Raw genomic sequence first — 21,488 nt, 5'->3', positions numbered from 1 at the left:
GTGAAAGTAAAACAGACAAATAAATTAATGAAACAAATACCTTCACAGCGTCGGTTTTCTTTGGATAAACTTCAACATTTTCAACATGAGGATAAGGGACGCCAGTCTTTCTATCGGTGAGCCTGTCTTTCTTCTTTCCTTCATTCACATAAACGTATATTTTAGGTCCGTCCTCTTCTAACCACCAACTCCTTCTTCCCATTTTGAAAATAAACACGTTTGTTGACTGCGTAATTTGGTAACGTTCCGTATGTACGAGCGCTTGAGCGTAAACACCAAGAAGCACGATAAGCAACTGACTGACTCCAACACTGAGAGCTGGTTGGTATTAATCATTTTAAAACAAAAGAGGTAATCACCCAAGCTGTGAGTTCCGCTGTGTAGAATTACAGTTCAAAAGTGAAGGTGTGATTACAGGATCTTGATCTCGGGAATTAAACCAGCAGTATTGCTCATCTTCATAGAGGATTCTGGGAGCCAACATTTCAAGACAGTTTCACTTACTGGTGTGGGGGATGTTTTGTTAAAAGTTGTATCATATTATGTGATTTGTGGTCATTCAGTTGTGATCGGTATGTTTGTATTAATAAATATATAATGAAACACTGAAAATATTTATCCATGACCCATTGCATGTCAGAATTACCTGACCTATTTTTATACATTCTACATAAAAACCCCTCGTGAAAATCTTTTCGCCCAGTTAGGCGCTTGACATGACACGCGCAATCGGTAGACCGGAAAATTGGTGTGTAGGTGTTTTTCTCCCAATATACCGATTATAAAGTTACAACGATTTTATAGTTGATGTGTGTCCCGTGTCATTGTTAATTTACACCACCAATAATACTATGAATGGTCGAATCATGGAGAGTGTCCACGAGTGTTCGTTTACAACATTATTCGACGAATCTTTTAACAGTGTGGTTACTTTGTTCGACGATTCACTTGAAGGTGAGAATACTCGCTCATCCATACACACTGTATTTGATAGTTCTATTTCTGATACAAGTATAAGAACACAGTTCGATGAAAGCACCAGTAGCAGGAGCATTGACTCTTTCAGCGAACGCGGTGTTGCTGTCAACTCCCCGCAGACCGAACCAGCAGCAAGTTCTACGCCAAACAAAACTTATAGCACGAAGCGCCGTCGACTAAGTCAGCCAATACGTAACCCAGTTGATGTGTTATGTGAGACATGTTGCAATGACTATTGTATTCGAGATCTAACCGTGAACGACGTGCTTCAGTGCGAGCGGGAAATGAAAAATTTAAACGAGTCTAAGCAAAAACAATTCATTTTGAAGGTCATTCGAGATTCGTCATTCAAAAGATACATCAAAGGCAAAGTTTATGCAGAAACTAATTTGCGAATTTATGGAAAGGATGTATGTATTTTTTGTTGGTGCATGGTGTTCAATGTCTCACGCTACAGATTCAGAGAGTGCCAAAAGCTGTTCCGCCGAGATATTATTACTGTGAAGCACGGCAATTTATACAGGGGTGGCATGCGTGACAAAACTTCAACATCAATTGCATGGATGCGCTTTTATTTTGAGAGAATGGGCGACTACATGCCACACAACACCAAAGTTGTTTTACCATGTTCCTGGACAAAAATTATGGTGTATGAAAGAATGATCAATGAATTCGAGCAGAGAGGTTTTTGCAGACAAGACACCATTTGCTATGATTATTTCTGCAGGATGTGGACAACACATTTGTCAGAATTCACCATTGGCAAGGTATTTATTATCTTTGGGTATTTATGTTCCACAGTCAGCTGGTATCGGTATCGCTGGGTGTATATGATAGAGAGAAGAGCCAAATTTAATGCGTAAAAATAGAACGCGTATTTTGACCTCTATGTGACTAACCAATGACTGGACACGATACGTTTGCGGTCGTTGCCAAAGAGCCCAGCGTCCGTCGCCTGGTAATGCTCTTCCGTTTCACCCCCTCCGGATTGTTTACTTTCGCAGCCTAATCGCAGGTTTTTCGAAAAACGTCGAAAAAACACAAGAATTAATATAAATTTTACTGTTTTGGGCGGATTATTAATAGAGAATAATGTCTTTATTACAAAAATGCTGAAAACCGTGAGTTTTTGCCTTAGTTATTTTGTTATCGGCGAAAAACTGCGAACTTGGCAAATTTGGTTGCACAACTTCCCTCTATCATATGCACCCAGCGACAGCGATGCCAGCTGGCGGTGCCCCATACAACCAATCCAAATGGTTTTCTTAGAGTTGGTTATCTGAGATTTTTTTTCATAGCCTTTCATTCGATGTTGGTTAATTTTGCCTGCTACATTTGACTGATTGCAAAATTGACACACTATTCGACGATGTATTTACAAACAAAAGGACGTCTGGGCTTATTTTTAAAAGCTTTGTATTATCGGACAATGACATTCGAAGTGTGAAATACTGACCGGGATTGAACATATACGGCACACATCCTGCTTGACAACTTTGTAATATGAAAACAAAACATACTATCTATACACCTGAACTAATAAACGTTGTGTTAAGGTTTCACTTGGAATAAACAAGAATTGTGAGAGCTACATGTATTTATATTTGAACTTCCATGGTAAACTGAAAAACACAAGTAGAGATAATGGCTAATCTGCATAAACATTCGCTCAGTAAGAAGTTTGTTCATGCTCATAATTAAAATGGCTGTAACAGTTCCAAACTTAAACCAGAGGGACTGTGTTTAAACCTATTATTGTTTTGTAAAAAGTTAAATAATACATAATATGAAGATCCTGTCATTACTTTTTCTTTCGCCATGTTTCTTTTTTATTATTTATGTACAGCCTTGCTAAATCTTGCTAAGCATTCAAAAGAGAGAATGTTTGTACCTGTTTTCTATATTTTAAAATTGTTTTTTTTGAGTATGTTCCACTATTCACATTGATGTAAAATTTTAACAGTCTATAGCCAAGACTGTTTGGATAATAATAGAGCCTGCATCTATACCTTAATTAAATAAAACTGTGTGAAGAATTCTTTAATGTTTAACTGAACAAACCACAAATTTTACCAGACTGGTAAATTTTCCAAAACCCAGTGGAAATTAGTCATTTTTACGTTATTCAGTGAGAATGTGTGTGTATGTGGGTAGCTATTTGTCACCCTGTACGTACATGTTTATTTTTTTTATTCACCATAAAAACACATTAACACAGTTTTGTACATGTAGTTGGACCCGTTTCTTCAAGTGGTTCACCTTAATATGTACATAAATTATACATAATAAATTTATACATGATATTTTTCCAGAGTTAAATTACATATTTTCTTAATTGGTACCGGTAATTTGATTTGTTATATGCATTGATTTTTCTTTGTGTAGGGTAATGAGTTTGTAGCGTGTAGCACATGTGTACAATTAGATGAACAGTATCAGAAGGCAAAGTCAGCTGTGGAGAGAAACAGAATTAGAGCATTGGTAATTCTACATAACCATCAAGTTGAGTAAGTATTTGTATTCCTTTATTGCTGGATTGGTAGATTTGTATAAAGGTATGGTAGGTAAAAAACAATAAAGATGAGGATTTGTTTATTTCTAATTTTCTGACTTCTTCTTTGAAGCAGTTGCTTTCACATTCGCTTTGTAGGTATTCAAAATGTTATCGCTTAAAATGTTCACCCTATACATTAAAGACTACACCTTTTAGAGAAATTAGTCGCACATGTACAGACAATAGGCATGTCAATCACACAGATCAGGATCAAAGAATTACCAGTCACTGGTAGCATAGTGGTTGTCGCATAAATAAAAACTTTATTTTCAATGTTATGACAGACGTTGAATTTTTGGTGATTTTTTTTGTGGCTTATTATGTTTTATATTTAGTTGAAACCTTTTTGTAAACTTATGTAGGTTAATTTGACCCTTAACTTAAATCCAACATGTGCACAATTTGTGAGAAATCCAGGAAATCATCTGTGGGTTTTGCCTGAAAAATGGCTAAGTTATTTGACTTAGTTCAAATTAAATCCCAAGATGCAACAGTGAGTAGCTCACTAACATTGGCCTGGGGAGTCTGGTTGCACATTTAAAGCATTAACTAACAAAAAATGGTGTGGTAAGACAGAAAAAACTTGGCAAAAGCACATTACAGCCAAAACAAAGTTAGCTTGGACTTTCAGTTGCAAGACAGAACAAAACAAACTCAGCCTATGATACATTTAAAAAATAAACGCAATCAAAGTCGCCAACCACATGTATTGGAAATAAATAGAACATCAGCCTCCTTCAATCACGCCACAGTTTTTAGTAATCATGCTCACGTAATGTAATTACTCGTATTCACTGTGAAACTGCTTTCGTGTTGTGTTAATACAAACATGATTTAAACTTGTTCCTTTTGGTATTTTTTCTTTGCCAACGTATTCAATATACGGAAATAGTGCTTGTGTGTGCGTTTGCAGAGTGAAAAGGCAGGTGTTACTTCATGTCGCAACGTGTTCTCTTGGAGTGAACTGTACTTCAATTTTGCTTTGTCCTAAACAATAACATTAGCTTATGGTATTAGATGAGTTTGACCCCTGATCAGTAATTTGCATATGCCCTGTCAGTCAACTGTAGATAGGCAACCGGTTATGTCTATTTATGCAAATGAGCCAATTAAAACAACAACACTGCCACATGCATTCACTTATTAATTTTTTGATGCAAATTTAACAGAGTTCCACTAATAATTTTAATTTCAAATTTTTACAGAATACAGATGTTCATACAATGCCATAAAAAATTAAAAAGTGAAATTTGTCAAAATTTGAAAAATAAACTGTGTTATTTGTGATATTAGTTGCGTGAAGTGTTATTTCTGTTATTTGTTTTACAACCATAAAATTATTCTCTGTAGTGGATTTTCGTGTTGAATAAAATTATTATTTATTTCCAACGTGCGTGGTCGGCGCCTTTGATTGCGTTTATTCTCGAAATGTATCATCGGCAGCGTTTATTTTGTCGTGTCCCACAACTGAAAGTCCAAGCTGACTTTGTTTTGGCTGTATGTAGTCGTCTGGATTTACCATGTTTATTTGGGACTCCCTAAGTAGCCGAGAACTCTTTTTTAAAATTTACTGTTTTCACGCGTTGTACTGTATGAAGTATAGTAAAATATATATACATATGTTTTTGAAAAGAAAAAATGATTAGTTTTTAACAAAAATTAAAATACAACTTCAATATGTTATGAGAGTCTAGCAAGTATGCATGTGCAGAAGGCAGACTGTTTGACAATGCATCATCGGGACTGCACTTATTTTTATGAATCGATGTTGTTTTTTTAATTCACATTTTTTGTCATATTGTGGAGTTGGTTTAGTTCAAGTTAGTCACTTACTTTATCCTCTTTATGCTTTCTAGAAAAGAGCGTAAACGATTCCATTACCATAGAGAGAAAGCCGAGAAGGAGCCAGACGAAATACTGACTATTATACAAGATGGCATGGATCAAAATAAAACTGATTTACCACATCTGATTAAAGAAGACAAGGGAACCTCTAATTTACATAGACTTAGGTCACATGTTACAGGTATTGTTTGTTTTGTACTGACTGTTTAGCTGCTGTGATTGGGAAATATAATTGTACAGATAATCAGTTACAGTACTCCTGCATAACATTCGATGAACTATAAATTTTACTGAAATAACTTGTGGAGACATAACATTCACTAAAGAGTAGAGTACAATATTTACAGTAGTTAAAATACTACTTCCATTGAGTAAGAGGAACTACATTACAAGTTTATCTTGCGAATATCTATGTTAGTACTAACATTTAATGTTTTTTTTACCCCAAACATCAAGGAAATATTGTGCATACAGGTGTGACATCTGGGAAGTTGCCATATGTATATATTGACTTTAATCAAGTGCCACATGACTCCAACTTAACATTAAATGTTCTGTTAGAAGTGCTAGTTGCTGCCAAAAATCATCTTGCCAAAGTACTGTATCTCCAACTAGATAACTGTTTCCGTGAAAACAAAAACCGTTATGTTCTCAGCTTCATGTCATTATTAGTGGAACTAGATATATTTGAAGAGGTAAGTATTTATTCAAGTTATTACTGAAAAGATATTCTATTTCAACCAGTAGAACAACATCTACAAACCATGTGATATTTTATAGGGACCCTGATCTTTTTCATATTTTATGATGAAGTAAATGGGTAAATACAATGTTTCTTCACTTCCTATTCGCATATTTAGTATTGTAGGTTATGATTTGCACTTACCATGGACTCTGAATAAATAGCTTGATCTCCCCGTTACATTACTATTTTTCTGTTGTTAATATTTTAACGTGTAAGTTCCTGAATATTGGGAGAGTGCTGATATTACATTAGCTTGAAGCCTAGAAAGCGGTTCTAAGTTATCAAGACAGGAACAGCACATAATTCAATTACTAGTATCTCTGGTATTGTACTTATCTTTGAGATTTGTAATTGTATCAGATCAGATAAAAACTATGCAGCACATAAAACATGATTGTTACAGTTCCAATTTACTGTTTTTCTTCTGAAGGTGTATGTCAACTTTTTACCGGTTGGTCATACCCATGAAAATGTTGATCAGATGTTTTCTAAAATATCAACAGGCCTCAGGAAAGATAATGCATATACAGTTGAAGGTACGTTGTGCAAGCAATACATGTAGATAAAAATATTCAAAAACATATGTACTGATAGTAAAATCTAGGTACACATTCATTTTGAAAAACTTTACATATTTAGATTGTAATGAACAGTGTTTGCTAATGTCTTAATTATTTGTTAAATCCCAACAGATTGCTTCTTCTGTTTCATTTGTGACTGTAAATGTGTGTTATCCATGTAATGCTAATATTATTGTATATTTACAGATTTGATAAGTATTATCAAGAATGCCTATACACCTGCCATCAATGTGGCGGTATTGGGGCCACTTCTAAATATAAAAGAATGGCTGATACCACATCTATATGGTAATTTTAATGGACATTCAAAGCCACATAACTTTCGATTCAGAAAAGTTGACCAGAAAACATACATGCATTATAGATTATGGTCATCAGACCCATGGGAACCTCAGTGTACTAGTGAAGATGATGTTCCAGGCCTAATATGTTTCAAAGTAAGTTAGAAATAATTTATTTTTATCTCCTCAGTCCATCAGACTGATAAGTAATTTATTGATTACACAGTGTCCTGTTTCTGGCGAGAACACCAGGTGCTGTTACCTGCATTTTTTTTTAATTTTAACACAGTCACACCTACAGAAATGTGTTGGCACATATTATTGGAGGTTTGGGAGGTGTAGGTGTGATTGTGATAAGCTCAGGGTTTGCACTAGCGTGACTGCAAGATGAGTCCCAGTTACAAAATTTTAAACTTTATTTAGCAAAGCTAATGTTCTTTCTGTGTATGTTTTCATATTAGAGTACTCCATGTATAGATGACCCCCCAGAATGGGTAGTACCAAGTTTAATGAAATTAGATGTTGAAGCCCTGGAAAGATCCATTCCAAATGGTTTTGTTCACAGAATGCCATCTCATGCTGTACAATCTTGGAAAGATTTCATGAGTAATATAAAGGATTTAGAAAAAGTAAGTACCGGGTGTTCCATTTGTACTTGACATCGCGCATGTACACTGCATTGCAACACTTGACACCCACAATCCTATATGTTCTCTCTATGGATCCATGGTCGCACTGGAACGTTTGTGTAAAAGGGAGTTTTACATACTTGGACTTTTGACCAAACTATGTGCATTTATACATCTGGTCAGTCACTAATTACAGTTTTTAGCAAAGTGTTCTTTCCAGGCCTCTGAAACGACACTGTACCATGACGCTTGGACACTCGGTCGTGACGACGAAACAAAATTGGATGACAGTGTGAAAAAAACATGAACAGTCTAATTTAGCAAATGCATTGGTCATAATAATGTATGATTGACATCATAGATAATGTGTGTAAAGTTAATGTGAAAACAAAATCAACATAAATATATAGTTACATTGCAATAATGCGCTAATAAAAACATAAACAATCAAAGTTTATTGTAAATTTGCTTATTTTACTAGCATCTTGCTCCCAAAAAAGTTTAGAAACATTTGCACCTGGGGGTAAAATTAACTTCCCAAGACGGTAAAGTTATAATCACCGATGAGTGACAGGCCCATGTGCCTATTTTTAATTGTTGATTTACTATTAAACATTATAATGTTTGATTTTTCATAACTTGCAAGTTTTTTTATTGTGACTGTCATTTTCAGACTCCCGTAGATGTTCCTGAAAGGTGGCAGCATTGTGGTTATTTACATATTGTCGGAACACTGAAACAATTTAAAGTCTGACAAATAGCGTACAGAACAGATACGTAGCGCCTGGAATTTGTTCTTCAAGTAGTTGTGGATGAAGACACACATTGTCCACGTTACATTTAAACCATACCAGACATAACATATCAGATAATTCGTGAACTGTACTCTAAATGATATTCATTGATTCATTGTTACTTCTAAAAAATACACTGAATATAAATAAATAATAACGCAGATATACAATGGATTATATGCAAATCCCTATATTTTCTATTCATTCAGGCTACAGTATAACATATATGTTCACCTTTTTTGTTCAGTTTATTTACTTTGTGACATGACATTCTTGAATAAAAGTGTTGAGCCCACATAAATGATGACATCAACAGCATGAACGCTGTGCAACATAATATATCAAGATTAGAATATCATCATTGTCATAACAATTTTTTATAGTTTTCAAAATGTTAGGAATATACAATTTCTAACAAATACAATTTGGAATACAATATCTGTTTTAATTACATTACTCATGCCAACTTACAAAACTAAATGTGATTCTTTTGTATATATATCACCTATGTATATAAATTGCTAAAATGAGAACAAATAGGAACAAAATGTCGGTTATGTCATGCATTTGTAATAATGTTTACGTTACCTGCTTTTCAATCACCACACTACAACAATGGTCTTGGGCAAATATGGTATGCCTGTCATTGTAGTTATTATACATGACAAATACAGTTCCTACTAGATAATAAGTGTTTAAAATTGATTCCTAATATGGAAAGAAAATATTTACGCATAGTATAATTCACTTCAATTCATAAACATGTAACATAATTTTGAATTTACAAAAATGTGTACCAGCAATACCGTATTAGATTTATGTGAAAGCTGATAGAGTTCAGCGATACCAGGTAACATTCGATAGTAACAAAATATGTGACATGATACGCGTAACACATAATCATGATATAGATCATTGCTGGAAATACAATTTGAATACTTTGTAAAAAGCATATAACAACAAAATATCATTAAATTGAATAGCCAAGACCAGTATAGGCCTCCATGTAGTCTGAAAAAATCTTGAAAAAATTAAATATAAATTGCGTAAACGAGCGGTGAACGCGAAAGTCGTGCTACCGGGAAATCCTATCAGACTTGTCATCAGTGTAAGCGCCCTCACAATACCGGCCAGATATGTTAGATCGGCAGTCTATATTACTAAGCAACAATACTTACTGTTTCTTGATGAGTTGTACTGCAGAATAAATACTGCATGAGACAAAGTACTCCATAGCCACTGTTGTTCGGTTCAAATCTTGACTACACTCGTAAATCCTCCATATATCATCGTCTGACCATGTAAATTGTAAAATTTATTTCTTGACTCCAGAGAGCAACATCGTATACATATTGCGCCAGGATGGTAACGCACTGACACAAGAAGCAAGTCTACATCAGGCCACAACTGTTACACTATTGTGTATACATTCCCACGTTCAACAAGGCTATAAGCTATAATTATGTACACATAGTATCAATTCAGTTTCACTTCAATGTTCATTTGTTTTGAAGTGTCAATTTTTACAATTATTACATCTACAGTTTCATGAAAGGTTTAAATTACATAAACACACTTATTCAGTTGCGAATAAGTTGATGGCCCTTCTTCTTGCGATTGATAATATTTTTTACAAGTACTATATATGTCTGTCTTTTTAAATGTTATAGTCGAACTTACCTTATTAATGTTTATATTTAGAATTAAATACTTACTCGAATATGTGATTTTTTTATTGTATGTTATGTTTGCCGCACAGTAGTGCAAAATTCATAAAACGCCGTATTTGATATATATTTTGTTTTCCAAAATGATAATTGTAATGCTTGTTACCATGTTATCTGTGTAAATGCGTTTTAAAATGTGTCTCTGTTACACACACTATTCAGTTTGTGTTTTGCGTGAACGGACTTTTCAAAGTGTTCCGATGTTAAACACTTTTTCTATATGTTTATCAGAATGTGTGTCTAGTGAACAAACTTTTCAGACTGTTATGATAGTAGAATATGTCACTGTTTAGACACTTTTCTACCTGTCGTGATCATAAACACTTTACTATATGTGTGTCTACTTAAGGCAATTTCAAAAGTGTTCTGACATTATGAATTTGAAAACACTTTTCAAAATGTGTGTCTAGTAAAATCACTTTTTAAAGTGTTGTGATAATAAGCATTTTGAATACATGTTTCTGATGAGAACGCTTTTCAATACGTGTTTCTAATGTAAACATTTTATATATTGTGTAAAAACATGCATGTGTTTTCAGAATATACATATCTCGCAATTACGCTGATAATAAACACTTTACTTTACGTGGAGACAAGCTTATAAACACTTTAAATGTTTTATTTTAAGAGATTAATGTTGTAAATACCTCATTTGCGATTTTAAGAACACATATATTGTGTTTAATTATAAAACACTTAAAGTGATTTTAAAGTGGGTTCAAAAATGTGTCATATTTTGAAACACCTAGCTTTACAGAGTATAACTAAGCGACTTAATCATATATAAAAACATTTTAAATTTCACCAAGAAGTAGATTGTTGTACACGGTTGAGTCCCTCCCTGTTATAAAACTATATTCAAAACTTAATAAATCATTAATATCTAAATATGCTCACAGTTTTTAATTTAAGGTGCATTTATAGCTAAACATTTTGGAAGAATTGTAACATTTTAGATATATAGATTATTGACATTCAGCAAATTCAATGTATTTACTTTTATGGTAGCGAGACTATTATTTTTGTTGAAAATTACGATTTTCACATTTATTTATTAATTGATGAAATGCACTAAAAACTTTCATATAAAGTAAACATGACATAGAATGTCATGTAAGTTGGTTAAAATGTGGATTTTCTGAACGGAAGCAAGGTAGCCTCAGTAGTGTTTGTCAAAATCAACAAGGCAGGTTTAATCTGTGTACCTACAAGTTTCTAAAATTTACTCAGGACAATGCAATGTTTAATCACCACCACTCATTTTTTTGATATTTGAATCCCTTTTGTTCGAGTGAGCGCAAACAATTATTAGGAAATGGGGTTCAGTCAAAAACACTAATGAGAAAATATGACCTTCAAGATTCATGATATTCGCAATATTTCTCGCCGTCTACTACGGCAGGAAAGGTCCAACATACTAGAAGTTCTTATCTCACACACACATCCGGCTGTAAGTTTTGCAAAATCCTGAGAAGTATGAATGTTGTTGTTCTCACTCTGAAATCAGACTAGTCTCTATAGTCATAGTCGTGTTAGTACGTCCATGCACAGTCCCTCTTTCACGGGACTGTGGTCTATGCTATTGTAGTCTGAGCCCTGAACAATCGATACAATTTTCCAAAACTAATCAAAGCTTTGGGAGCGTCTATAGTACACCTGATTGCGCTGTGAGTGCTCGAGTCTTGGGTTAACGTTGCCGACTGCTTGATTGTTTCGTGGCCTTAACTGAATTAACCACTGCCCGTCTTCTTTTGGGGATCTTGCACTCTTTCGCCATGTCATGTAATCCATAAAGTTAGGATGTGTTATCAGTAGCTCTCTGACACATAATGAGTGTTCACAAACACTTGAGTGGTTGGTCTCCGACCCTGTTTGTTTGACAGATGCTCTGAGAAAATGCTCAAACCTTTTTAGTGTTAAATTCAGTGAATACTAATAACTCAAATTTAAACATTTTAACTTGTTTCTCATGTACTATTAAACAGGTTTCAGTGGAACTAGGTACATAGATGCTCTGGAAAAATAAAGAGAGCTGACATGTTTTTAATTGAAATATATGACTATTAATAACCAAATCTGTATACAAATTGTAAGCATTTACATATTTTTCTAATGAAATATTAAAAAGATTCAAATGAAACTTTTTTACATATTACAAATACCAAATTTGTTTTTGTCAGAAAATCTATGCATGCTAATTACACAAATTGCATATTAATTAGACAAGATTTAACTTTTTCACCAATACTTGCACATGTAGATGATTAGAGATAAATTACATGTTTGAGCTTACTAATTACCTAATTTGCAAAAAAATAACCTATTTATAGGTGCTCCATGGATTTCCACTGATCCAGTACCACTGATCAAATTTTGATGACACAGGGTACATATGTGCTTTCCAGTAATCAACAGTTCTGATGGGGAATTTTTATTTTCTTCTTGTTTTTTTTAAACTCGATAAAACGATGAATTTAGACCATGGCTCATCATCATGTTTTTCAAAAGATCGAAATTTCCATGAGACGCTGTTCAAATTTTGTGTTTAAAATGCTAACACAAATAACTATGGCTACCTTTTCTTGGATATTTCCATAATGTGTATCTTTGGGATGGTTTATATTATGTTGTTTATTATTCTATATAACAGGTGATATTCTCCCATTCGCAAGCAATGCGTATTCTTCTAACGTCCATTGCCATCATGATCATCACTCAACATTTCGTGAGAGAAACGCGGTCGTAACCTTATTGCAATTAGCTTTTATTTCGTGTCATTATACTATTCATTATTCGAGTTTAATAACACCATTTTACTAACGCAACGGTGTAGAACATAAAAATAATGTGCGACCAACCGCCTAAAGGCTGGAAATTATGTTGTGGTATAATGCATTAACTTACCTTTACGCCACCATAACTGCAAAAAAAGGATAATGTGTAATTTAGTTTAAAACGATAGCACTAATCTGTACATCAAATTTTAACTTGGATTCAGCGTAGGCAAACTAAATACGAAGTAGTTGATTTGACATGGACGTAAATATTTGTTAATTGCATTCTGTGAACTATATTTATGTTTTCTCTTGTACAGCTATCCACAGAAAACCGTAACTGAGCGATACTTATCCATCAACTTGTAATGATATAGATTTATAAGATGTCTTATCAGTGACACATGAGGGATTAGCTTGTTTGCAAACAGTCAGCGTGTACAATGTGTCAGTAATGTTTGTTAGTGTTTTACTCCTCGTTGTGCATAACTCTAGAAGCCAGCCTTCCGTACGCTCTAGCAGTACGGGACTCAAAATGACAGTTGTTTTCTTCAATTTTCACGCTCACAATTAAATAGTTCTGTGATATCAGTGATTAATTACCTTGACATTATTATTGTACGTTTATAATAATACAGCAAGACTACATTGTGTTCATTATTAATAATTGTGCCAAGTCAGAAATAACTAGGGGACAACAAAGAAAACAACCTGCAAGAAAAGGGCTTTTCATTATCGGAAACATTTCGATGGACTCGATTACGGCAATGCCTTAGGTAAATTTCATCTTAGAAATGCAATCACGGATTCAGTCAATTTAACAAGGTTCGTCATTTTTTGATAAAGTGGTAATTATATAAACAATGACTGTCTACTTTTTGCAAATTTGTCCTTCTAAGTTCAAGCTTTCGAAATGTATTCTAAATCACGGTTCTGAAAGAAACAATATATAGAGAATGCTACATTCAAAAACATCATCGAACCCATCTCGCTAATTTAATTGTTATTAGTTTATGTGTGTTTTTACTAAGAATAACTGTAGCGTACTAAGTACTGTTACAGGTAGGAAAATGCATCCAGTGCTTTAACTTTGTTGTCGTGCAAATTATATGAACAAAATATTAAGTCATCATATTTTGTCATTATTTCATTGAATAATTATAATTGTTAAACTATAACTATTTGAAACCACCATAGTTATTTGCTGTACTGGAAGCACGGACAAGTATACGATCAAAATAAGACATATTTTTATATTTTGCATTTAATAAATATAATGCTTTTTATGCGTAATGAAGATGTGCTTCTTATGTAGTAAACACAGTATTCTTAGTCGTACTTCATACCTCCAAAAACATTCAGCACACGGAAGTTCTTTCTAAGTTTCATTAATCTAAGTTTTAACTTGATATTCACTTCCTGTATATTAAATAAGTTTAATTTCTTCAAAAGGACCCTTTCATTAGTGAATGGCGCCCTCACTCAACAATTTATAAAATAATTGGTTGGTCAAAATATTGATGAGTCGTGTGTATATATTTGCTAATCATGTTGTACATACATTCAAATGAGCACAGGAACCATTAATGCTGTACAGATTGTTGAGAGGGGTCTAGGAATTTATGTTTGCAATGTCTGAATGTAATATGCTATCTTGTTTGTTTTACAGGATGCAGCCTGGTATTTGTTGCTTTCGTTGTTTTTCAATTTTGAATACAATCTTGTGGTGGGTGGAAAATATCTTGATTGGATGTTGTGTCATTGTTTGGACAATCTGTAGCTTTAGTGGTATGGTTCCAATCAAAATTTAATATGAAAACTTGGTATTAAAATATTTTCATGCAATCATGTAGAACTAGCAATCGAATATGTTGCCGGGGAATAAAGGATATACTGAACAAGATTTATTAATTATTGCTGGCAATATTTCAATTTGAATTGGCAAATCTAGTCGACGTGTTGTTGTGCTTCTAAAATAAACAAAATGGTTTGAAACAGATTCAAATATGAAAATTGGATTGTAGAATAAGAAGATGAAATATTGCCAAATTAATTAGTATATGGCAACAGTCAAGTATTATTGACACTCACGATATTACTTGGGGTAGAACATTTAATTTAATAGCGAGAGCTTTTTGAGATGGTGCATTGTAATGTATTTTGCGGTACTTTGTTCATTTTCAATTTTCAGAAGTAGAGTTTATGCAAGTGTATTGAAACAATGGCCCATGTCCTCCTTATCTCCCTACTCCCTGTTTTTCTACTACTGTTACTGGTCTACTACACCTTACTTAATGCCAATATGCACATTGGTGAATTTATGACTTAATTGCATATGTAATTGAGTGTTTTTTGAATGTGTAAGACTTGGCATAAATGATGTAAGGTCTGCAGTTTTTCTTTTTTCATTTTTTTTATTAATGACAACTGGTGAAACAATAAAACACTGGGAGTGCAAAGCTAGATCACAAACATGTCGCATATGTCTCTTCTCATGCTTGAATGAGAATGTACAGGGTTCAGTGACTAACTGTTATTTTTTCAAATATTACAATTTCTTTTATTTTAGGAAGGTTCTTCTGCATTAATAGAACAGACATAGCTATATGAGCCACCACACAGCAGTAACGCCCGTAACAAAACTAGGGAATCATACGAATATTACCAGGCAGTGTTGTAAAATACTACAAGATACAGATGCAACATAAGTATGTATATCAATTCTAAAATGACATTATAAATGACTCGTACCACATAAAGGAAATCTATCTACGCATGACATAGTGGAAATTTTTACAAATGGTTAACAAAGCAAATACTATATAGTACTATATTTGTTTCGCAATGGTTAAGTGTATATAGTGTATATACACTATATAGTACTATATTTGTTTCGCAATGGTTAAGTGAGTTCAGAGAAAGTGAATTACATTACAAACCAGTTTGGTTATCTACATCTTGATGAAAAAATACACGTCTGTCAATGATAAAAAGATATGTAGCATCTAGCATAGCACCCTTCTTGTATAACAAACATAGATGCTGTTAATATTTGGACATAGATGCTGTTGAAATAATATTAGTTACACCAGATATAGTTTACATTGGTTATAGTATACAAGACCAATACACGATGTATCATTAAATAGATTATGATTGAATGTACAATGTATCTTCGTGAACAATTTGAATACTTGCACAGCTTGGATATTCATGATGGCCTCATAATAATACACTATCATAAATCAATCACAGCAATATATGATTACTTATATACGTCACATTTGGGAGAACATGCCTTGTTTACCTTGGGATATTTGAATGTGGCCCAGACAAAACAAAATATAATCATCGTTATTTGCATAAAACAAGATATTTAGTGCTTGTACACATTCAACACGTCTATGATAATATATAACTCGAATACATAATGTAGGTTTTTCATTACTTACTACTATTTCTAGAACACTTACCGGAATGGGATTGCATAAACTCCATATCTATGTTAAACAGTAAATTCATTGTAATGCAACTCTAAATTGTATTCATGATCGCTTCTGAATGATTCACTGAACGTAAATAAATTGCAACATAGATATATAATAGATTTTATGCAAATCCCTGTATTTTCTATCCAATAGGGATAGAGTGTGCTGTGTTGTTGTGGTATAGTACTGTAATAGCATATTATTTTATCGATGGAAATCAACTTGCATATGCTAAGTGGATTATTGCAACTTAGGATAGCATTAAGGTCATCGTAACCATGACAATTTAATAAAATTTCTACACAATAAAAGTTTGTAAAATGTGGGTATTATACCAAGTTGACTAATTAATATTTTTTTTATTATTTTGTCTGATACATTATATATTTTTTTGAAAATGATATTATGTATATTATTTTTCCATGCATTTGTTTTCATTTCTTTTCTAATATGTACTATTATCTCGTTATAAGTTATGAATTAGGAATGTGCAATTACAAAACTATACTTTCATTTCGAATTGGTGAATATTGATATCTGTCTAGAATAGTACATACACTATAATGATGGTTATATGTGTCAAATATGAGAAGAATTTCCACAAATCCTGTATTGCTAATTTAAACTTTGTAAAAGATTAAAATTTACACAATCAAATAGTTGACCCTATCGTAAACTTACTTTGTAAAAATAATGTTTTTATAGAAATAATATAAACTTGCCACAGCCAGGATAGAGTAGACACGATTAGCCATTTTTGGGGGTGTAGGAGGTTCAGCTTTATTATTAGGCCTCCATATTTAGTGACTCTTCGTCATTTATATTTAAGTATAAATAATCGAACCTGGAATCACCTATTCGAGTGAGATTACCTTATAGAGTACACGGTACAATTGAAACCATCATTGGCAAACAAAATGAGACCATTTTATTGTTATTATATTCTAGTAAAGGATAACATAATAATTTACAATTCACCTTCAACTTTAATAAAAATGTAATTTAATCATTCCTATGCAGAACATTTTTTATTTCAGGTTAAAACAAACACACACAATGCTAACTATAATAATAATTTAAACAGTCTGTATTCCTGAACGGATGATTTGTTTGTAAATTTGATACAAAAATCAAACATGATCGTTGAATCAAGTTGTTCTATGCAACATTGGTTGCACATATGTTATTACATGTATGGCAGAAATGTCATATTACAAAGGCGCCCACATTTGTGAATATTTCAATCATATATGGCCACAGCGTTAGATTTTCCCTATCATCGTAGCTAAAAGGAAACGTATATAAAGAGTAAATGTATGTAGTTCACTTCATTGTTTTTTTTTATTTTAACACAGTTATTATATATTTTTTTTAAATCCTAAGCAGTTTGAATCCTGGCCGAGTTTGTACAATTTACATAACAGATTTTGTTGAGGTGATATGAAAAAAAAGTATAAAAATGACAATGAACACAGGAATATATAAACTGATATTTCATCTAGGCATATTCATGTGTGTGTCAACTGACTTGATTAAATAATTACCAAAAATGATTGGTGACTGAATAGAAATGATCTATTTTAAGGAAAAAGCCATTCAGAATGAACACTGGTTTCCGTTACATACAACTGATCACAGAAGATGCCATTCATTCTAAATAATACGATATTCCTATTTCAACACGTAATCCTATATTAAAAAGTACGCGATATGGTTTAGCTGGCAATGGTCAGACTCATCTTATTGGTCACATAATGATCTTATTAGGAAGCCATGAAAAAGTCTTCAATGTTGTATGAATTGCCAAAAGCTAAATGAGATCACAATCTTCGATAATGAGTCTCACTCTAACCAAGAAGAAATTAAATTACAGACTGAATCACTTTATGTCACATGTTTAATGACTAAACCATTGAAACGCTATGTTTTTTTCACCAGGTATTGGTCATATGGTGGGTAAAGGACAGTCGTCACACGTGGTGGGATAATATACAAAATTATGTGGTGTCTTCGAACAATATTTGGTCACAGTTAACTAGGCTCTGACTATCCCAGCAGAAATACTAGTACGTTTCACATGCTCTGAATTACCTCTAACGTTGTACCTTAATAAATACTTATGATTTCAAAGTACTAAGTTGTATTTTGATGAATTTTAATAATTCATAAGCCCGGACAACATTCTATGTCATGCATTAATCACACAGCACTTATAATATTCTGTATTTCATTAAATATATGACGAAGGGATATAAATGATAGAACATGTATTTATATATGAGAATTAAATCCGACTGTAATGTTCAAATTTTGAGTTGGCATCGTCCGTTTCTATAGTACCACTGACCTCGATCAATTTACATGGTTGAGTACATTACATTGCCTGTGCATGAATTTGTGTGAATGAAAATTATAAATCATTGTGGCACAGTGTAATTTAAACAGCTGTTTACGACAGAGATAATTTTCAACAACTATAAATACAAATTGTTATTGTGAATAAACTGAAAAAAAAATATGGTGAATGAAATTGACAATGACAGCATATTGCAGATTTATCAATAATTCTAATACAATACTACTAATGAAGAGGTAACGTGTATTCTAAATTACACTGAAAATAATGAATCATAATACTGAGAGCGTGTTAAGTGATATAGTATAATATTACATTGAAACTCATAATGTTTACAACGTCTCTTACAACAACAAACCATAGCATCACCCCACACTTGTATTCTGACCTACTTACTGTACACTGGATTATATGATATCTGAACTTTATATATCTGAACTGATTATCTAAAGATTTTACAATGTTACTCCAAGAACAGCAGTGATTTACACTGATCCACATTTCCTCATTTATTTAAGAAACATTGTTCCTTAATGTGGTACAGTATCTATAATTTTGAACTCCAACGATAAAGCCGTAAACAAACTTTACATGTCAAGGAGATTGTATCAATATTTATTTTTGTTAGAAAGAAAGATTTTACTCAAATGATTTAATTTATTCATTATTAATGGGTATCATTCAGTTTTTAAAACAAAGGTCTACTGCTCAGTTCAACTTACAATGTTTACTTTTTGAAAATTTACATGCGTACATCACACTACTCACATTCTGAATATATTTTCCTAGTAATTGTTATTCTTCAATTTAAAGGATGGGGAAACACAGAATTTCGAGATTATTTTAGTGATTGTCGTATTTTGTTTTGTATTATTATTCTACTTTTTCATTTTGTTATAATATTATTTAAAATAGAATAAAAATGTGGTTAATGGAATGATAAATATTAATTTTTATTAATTATCAATGTGATGAAAATATCAAAACAGTCTTTGGGGACTGAACCGTTTATTTATGTTTATTGTATCAAAACTAAAAAGGGATCGTCATAGATTTTGTAAGCATCGAGTGTTTCCATAGTACTACTGACCTCTATGAGCTTTCATACATGGATAGAACACATCGCTGGTACATAATAACACGCTAAATGTATTTCGTTATGGATACTAACGTCTATTTGAATATACCAGAGGTATGTGTTGTCCTTCTGTATATGAGAGCTGTGCGACTAGAGTCAGTACAAAACTAATAAAAATCTTCTCTTCGTACATGCGTATTTTAAAAGTTTTCAGTTGAGCTCTGTCATTGTCAGATGCTAAGTACTGTACACAATAACACAATATATTTGGTTTCTATCTTTTTAATCAATGAAAAGAAAAGGTTGCTAGTCACATGGGGTATATACAATAAATGAAAGAAATCAGAGGTGTAAAATGATGTGGTTTGGTGCATTCTTTTCTTTCTGTCATATTATCGCAATGTCTTATTGGTCAGTTATTTAACTAGACATGAATTCAATACAACTCCGTTCACTTGACTCGAAATGAAGAGTAATATAGTGTATACTTCCACCATTAAAGCATGCAATACATGTTTAAAATGTATATCACGTTATATTAAGTTTCTGTTTGCAGTACAAACTCTTTTCAGTTTTTAATAGTACCATTCAGTGCTGCAAAATACTGCCAGATACAGCTACATTTGCAGTATTGATTCTAAAATTACCAAGCATAACAAATCTATCCAAGCAAGGCGTAGTGGGAATTTTACAAATGTTCTATGGAGCAAATAGTTGGAATCACATTTAGATTTAGGATCCGATGGATAAGTGCAGTTCAGAGAAAATGGGTTACAACATTTGCAAGTTTGGTTATTTACATATTGAGTAAACAATTACACGTCTGTCCAACAACGTGAAAAATTCAATATACTGAATATAAATCAATCACAACACGATAAAGGACAAATTATATATTCACGGTATATATATATGCTTATATTTTGGTTCAGTTAAATTACCAGATTGGTATGACATCCTGAGACATTTTTTATTATATTTCAAGATCTTATTTGAAATTCATGAAAACAAAAATACATTATAGTATGGTGTTTTTAATTTCCCTTGTGTTGTTTATTGTAACGAAATATGGTAACAGCTTGTGTTATCAATTGAAAGTAATTATTATTTAATTAAAACTACTCATGCTATTGCTAAATGAATTATTTCAAGTTCATAAAAGCATCATTGCCATGACAACTTTATTAGATTTGAAAATGCTAGCAATATACACAATTTGTGAAAGTTAAAATATTATTAACATGGTATTATCTATAATAATATTCAATGTTCCTTTTTTATGTTTTCTTTAACAAATACTATTAGAATTACAATATATTTTATAATTACATTACTCATGTCTGCCTGTGAAACTAAATATGATTCATTCGTTTATATCATACATATGTATATAAAGTGTTAAACTGAGCACAAATAGAAACAGAATGTCGGTTAATAATAACCTTCTAAAGTAGATTCCAAATATGAAAAGAAAAATATTCACCCATGCTATGATTCATTTAAACACATACACATTTAACATAAATTTGAATTTACAAAAATGTGTACCAGAAATAGCTTATTAGAATCAAGTGAAAGCTGATAGGTCAGCGCTACCATAGTAACGTTCAATAGTAACACAATATGTGACATACGTGTACGTGATACGTGTAACAACT

The 21,488-nt window shown here is 32.5% G+C and overlaps 1 protein-coding gene across 1 annotated transcript in view; it reads left to right on the top strand.

Annotated features, from left to right (window-relative positions):
- The first annotated feature begins 1,456 nt into the window (after positions 1–1,456).
- The window catches only part of LOC146747378 (uncharacterized), a 58,747-nt gene continuing 38,715 nt past the window's right edge, over positions 1,457–21,488 (top strand). The window contains exons 1-7 of the mRNA XM_085498408.1: positions 1,457–1,745; positions 3,364–3,485; positions 5,389–5,558; positions 5,834–6,072; positions 6,553–6,658; positions 6,890–7,140; positions 7,446–7,613. Of these exons, the coding sequence (XP_085354534.1) occupies positions 1,509–1,745; positions 3,364–3,485; positions 5,389–5,558; positions 5,834–6,072; positions 6,553–6,658; positions 6,890–7,140; positions 7,446–7,613 (1,293 nt within the window). The 5' untranslated portion in view covers positions 1,457–1,508. The remainder of the gene's footprint in view (positions 1,746–3,363; positions 3,486–5,388; positions 5,559–5,833; positions 6,073–6,552; positions 6,659–6,889; positions 7,141–7,445; positions 7,614–21,488) is intronic.

Source organism: Saccoglossus kowalevskii, chromosome 4, assembly GCF_978046115.1.
Source record: "Saccoglossus kowalevskii chromosome 4, keSacKowa6.1, whole genome shotgun sequence".
Classification (NCBI taxonomy): Eukaryota; Metazoa; Hemichordata; class Enteropneusta; family Harrimaniidae; genus Saccoglossus; species Saccoglossus kowalevskii.
Note: the sequence above shows the minus strand (reverse complement) of the source record. Positions and strands in the feature narration are given on the sequence as shown.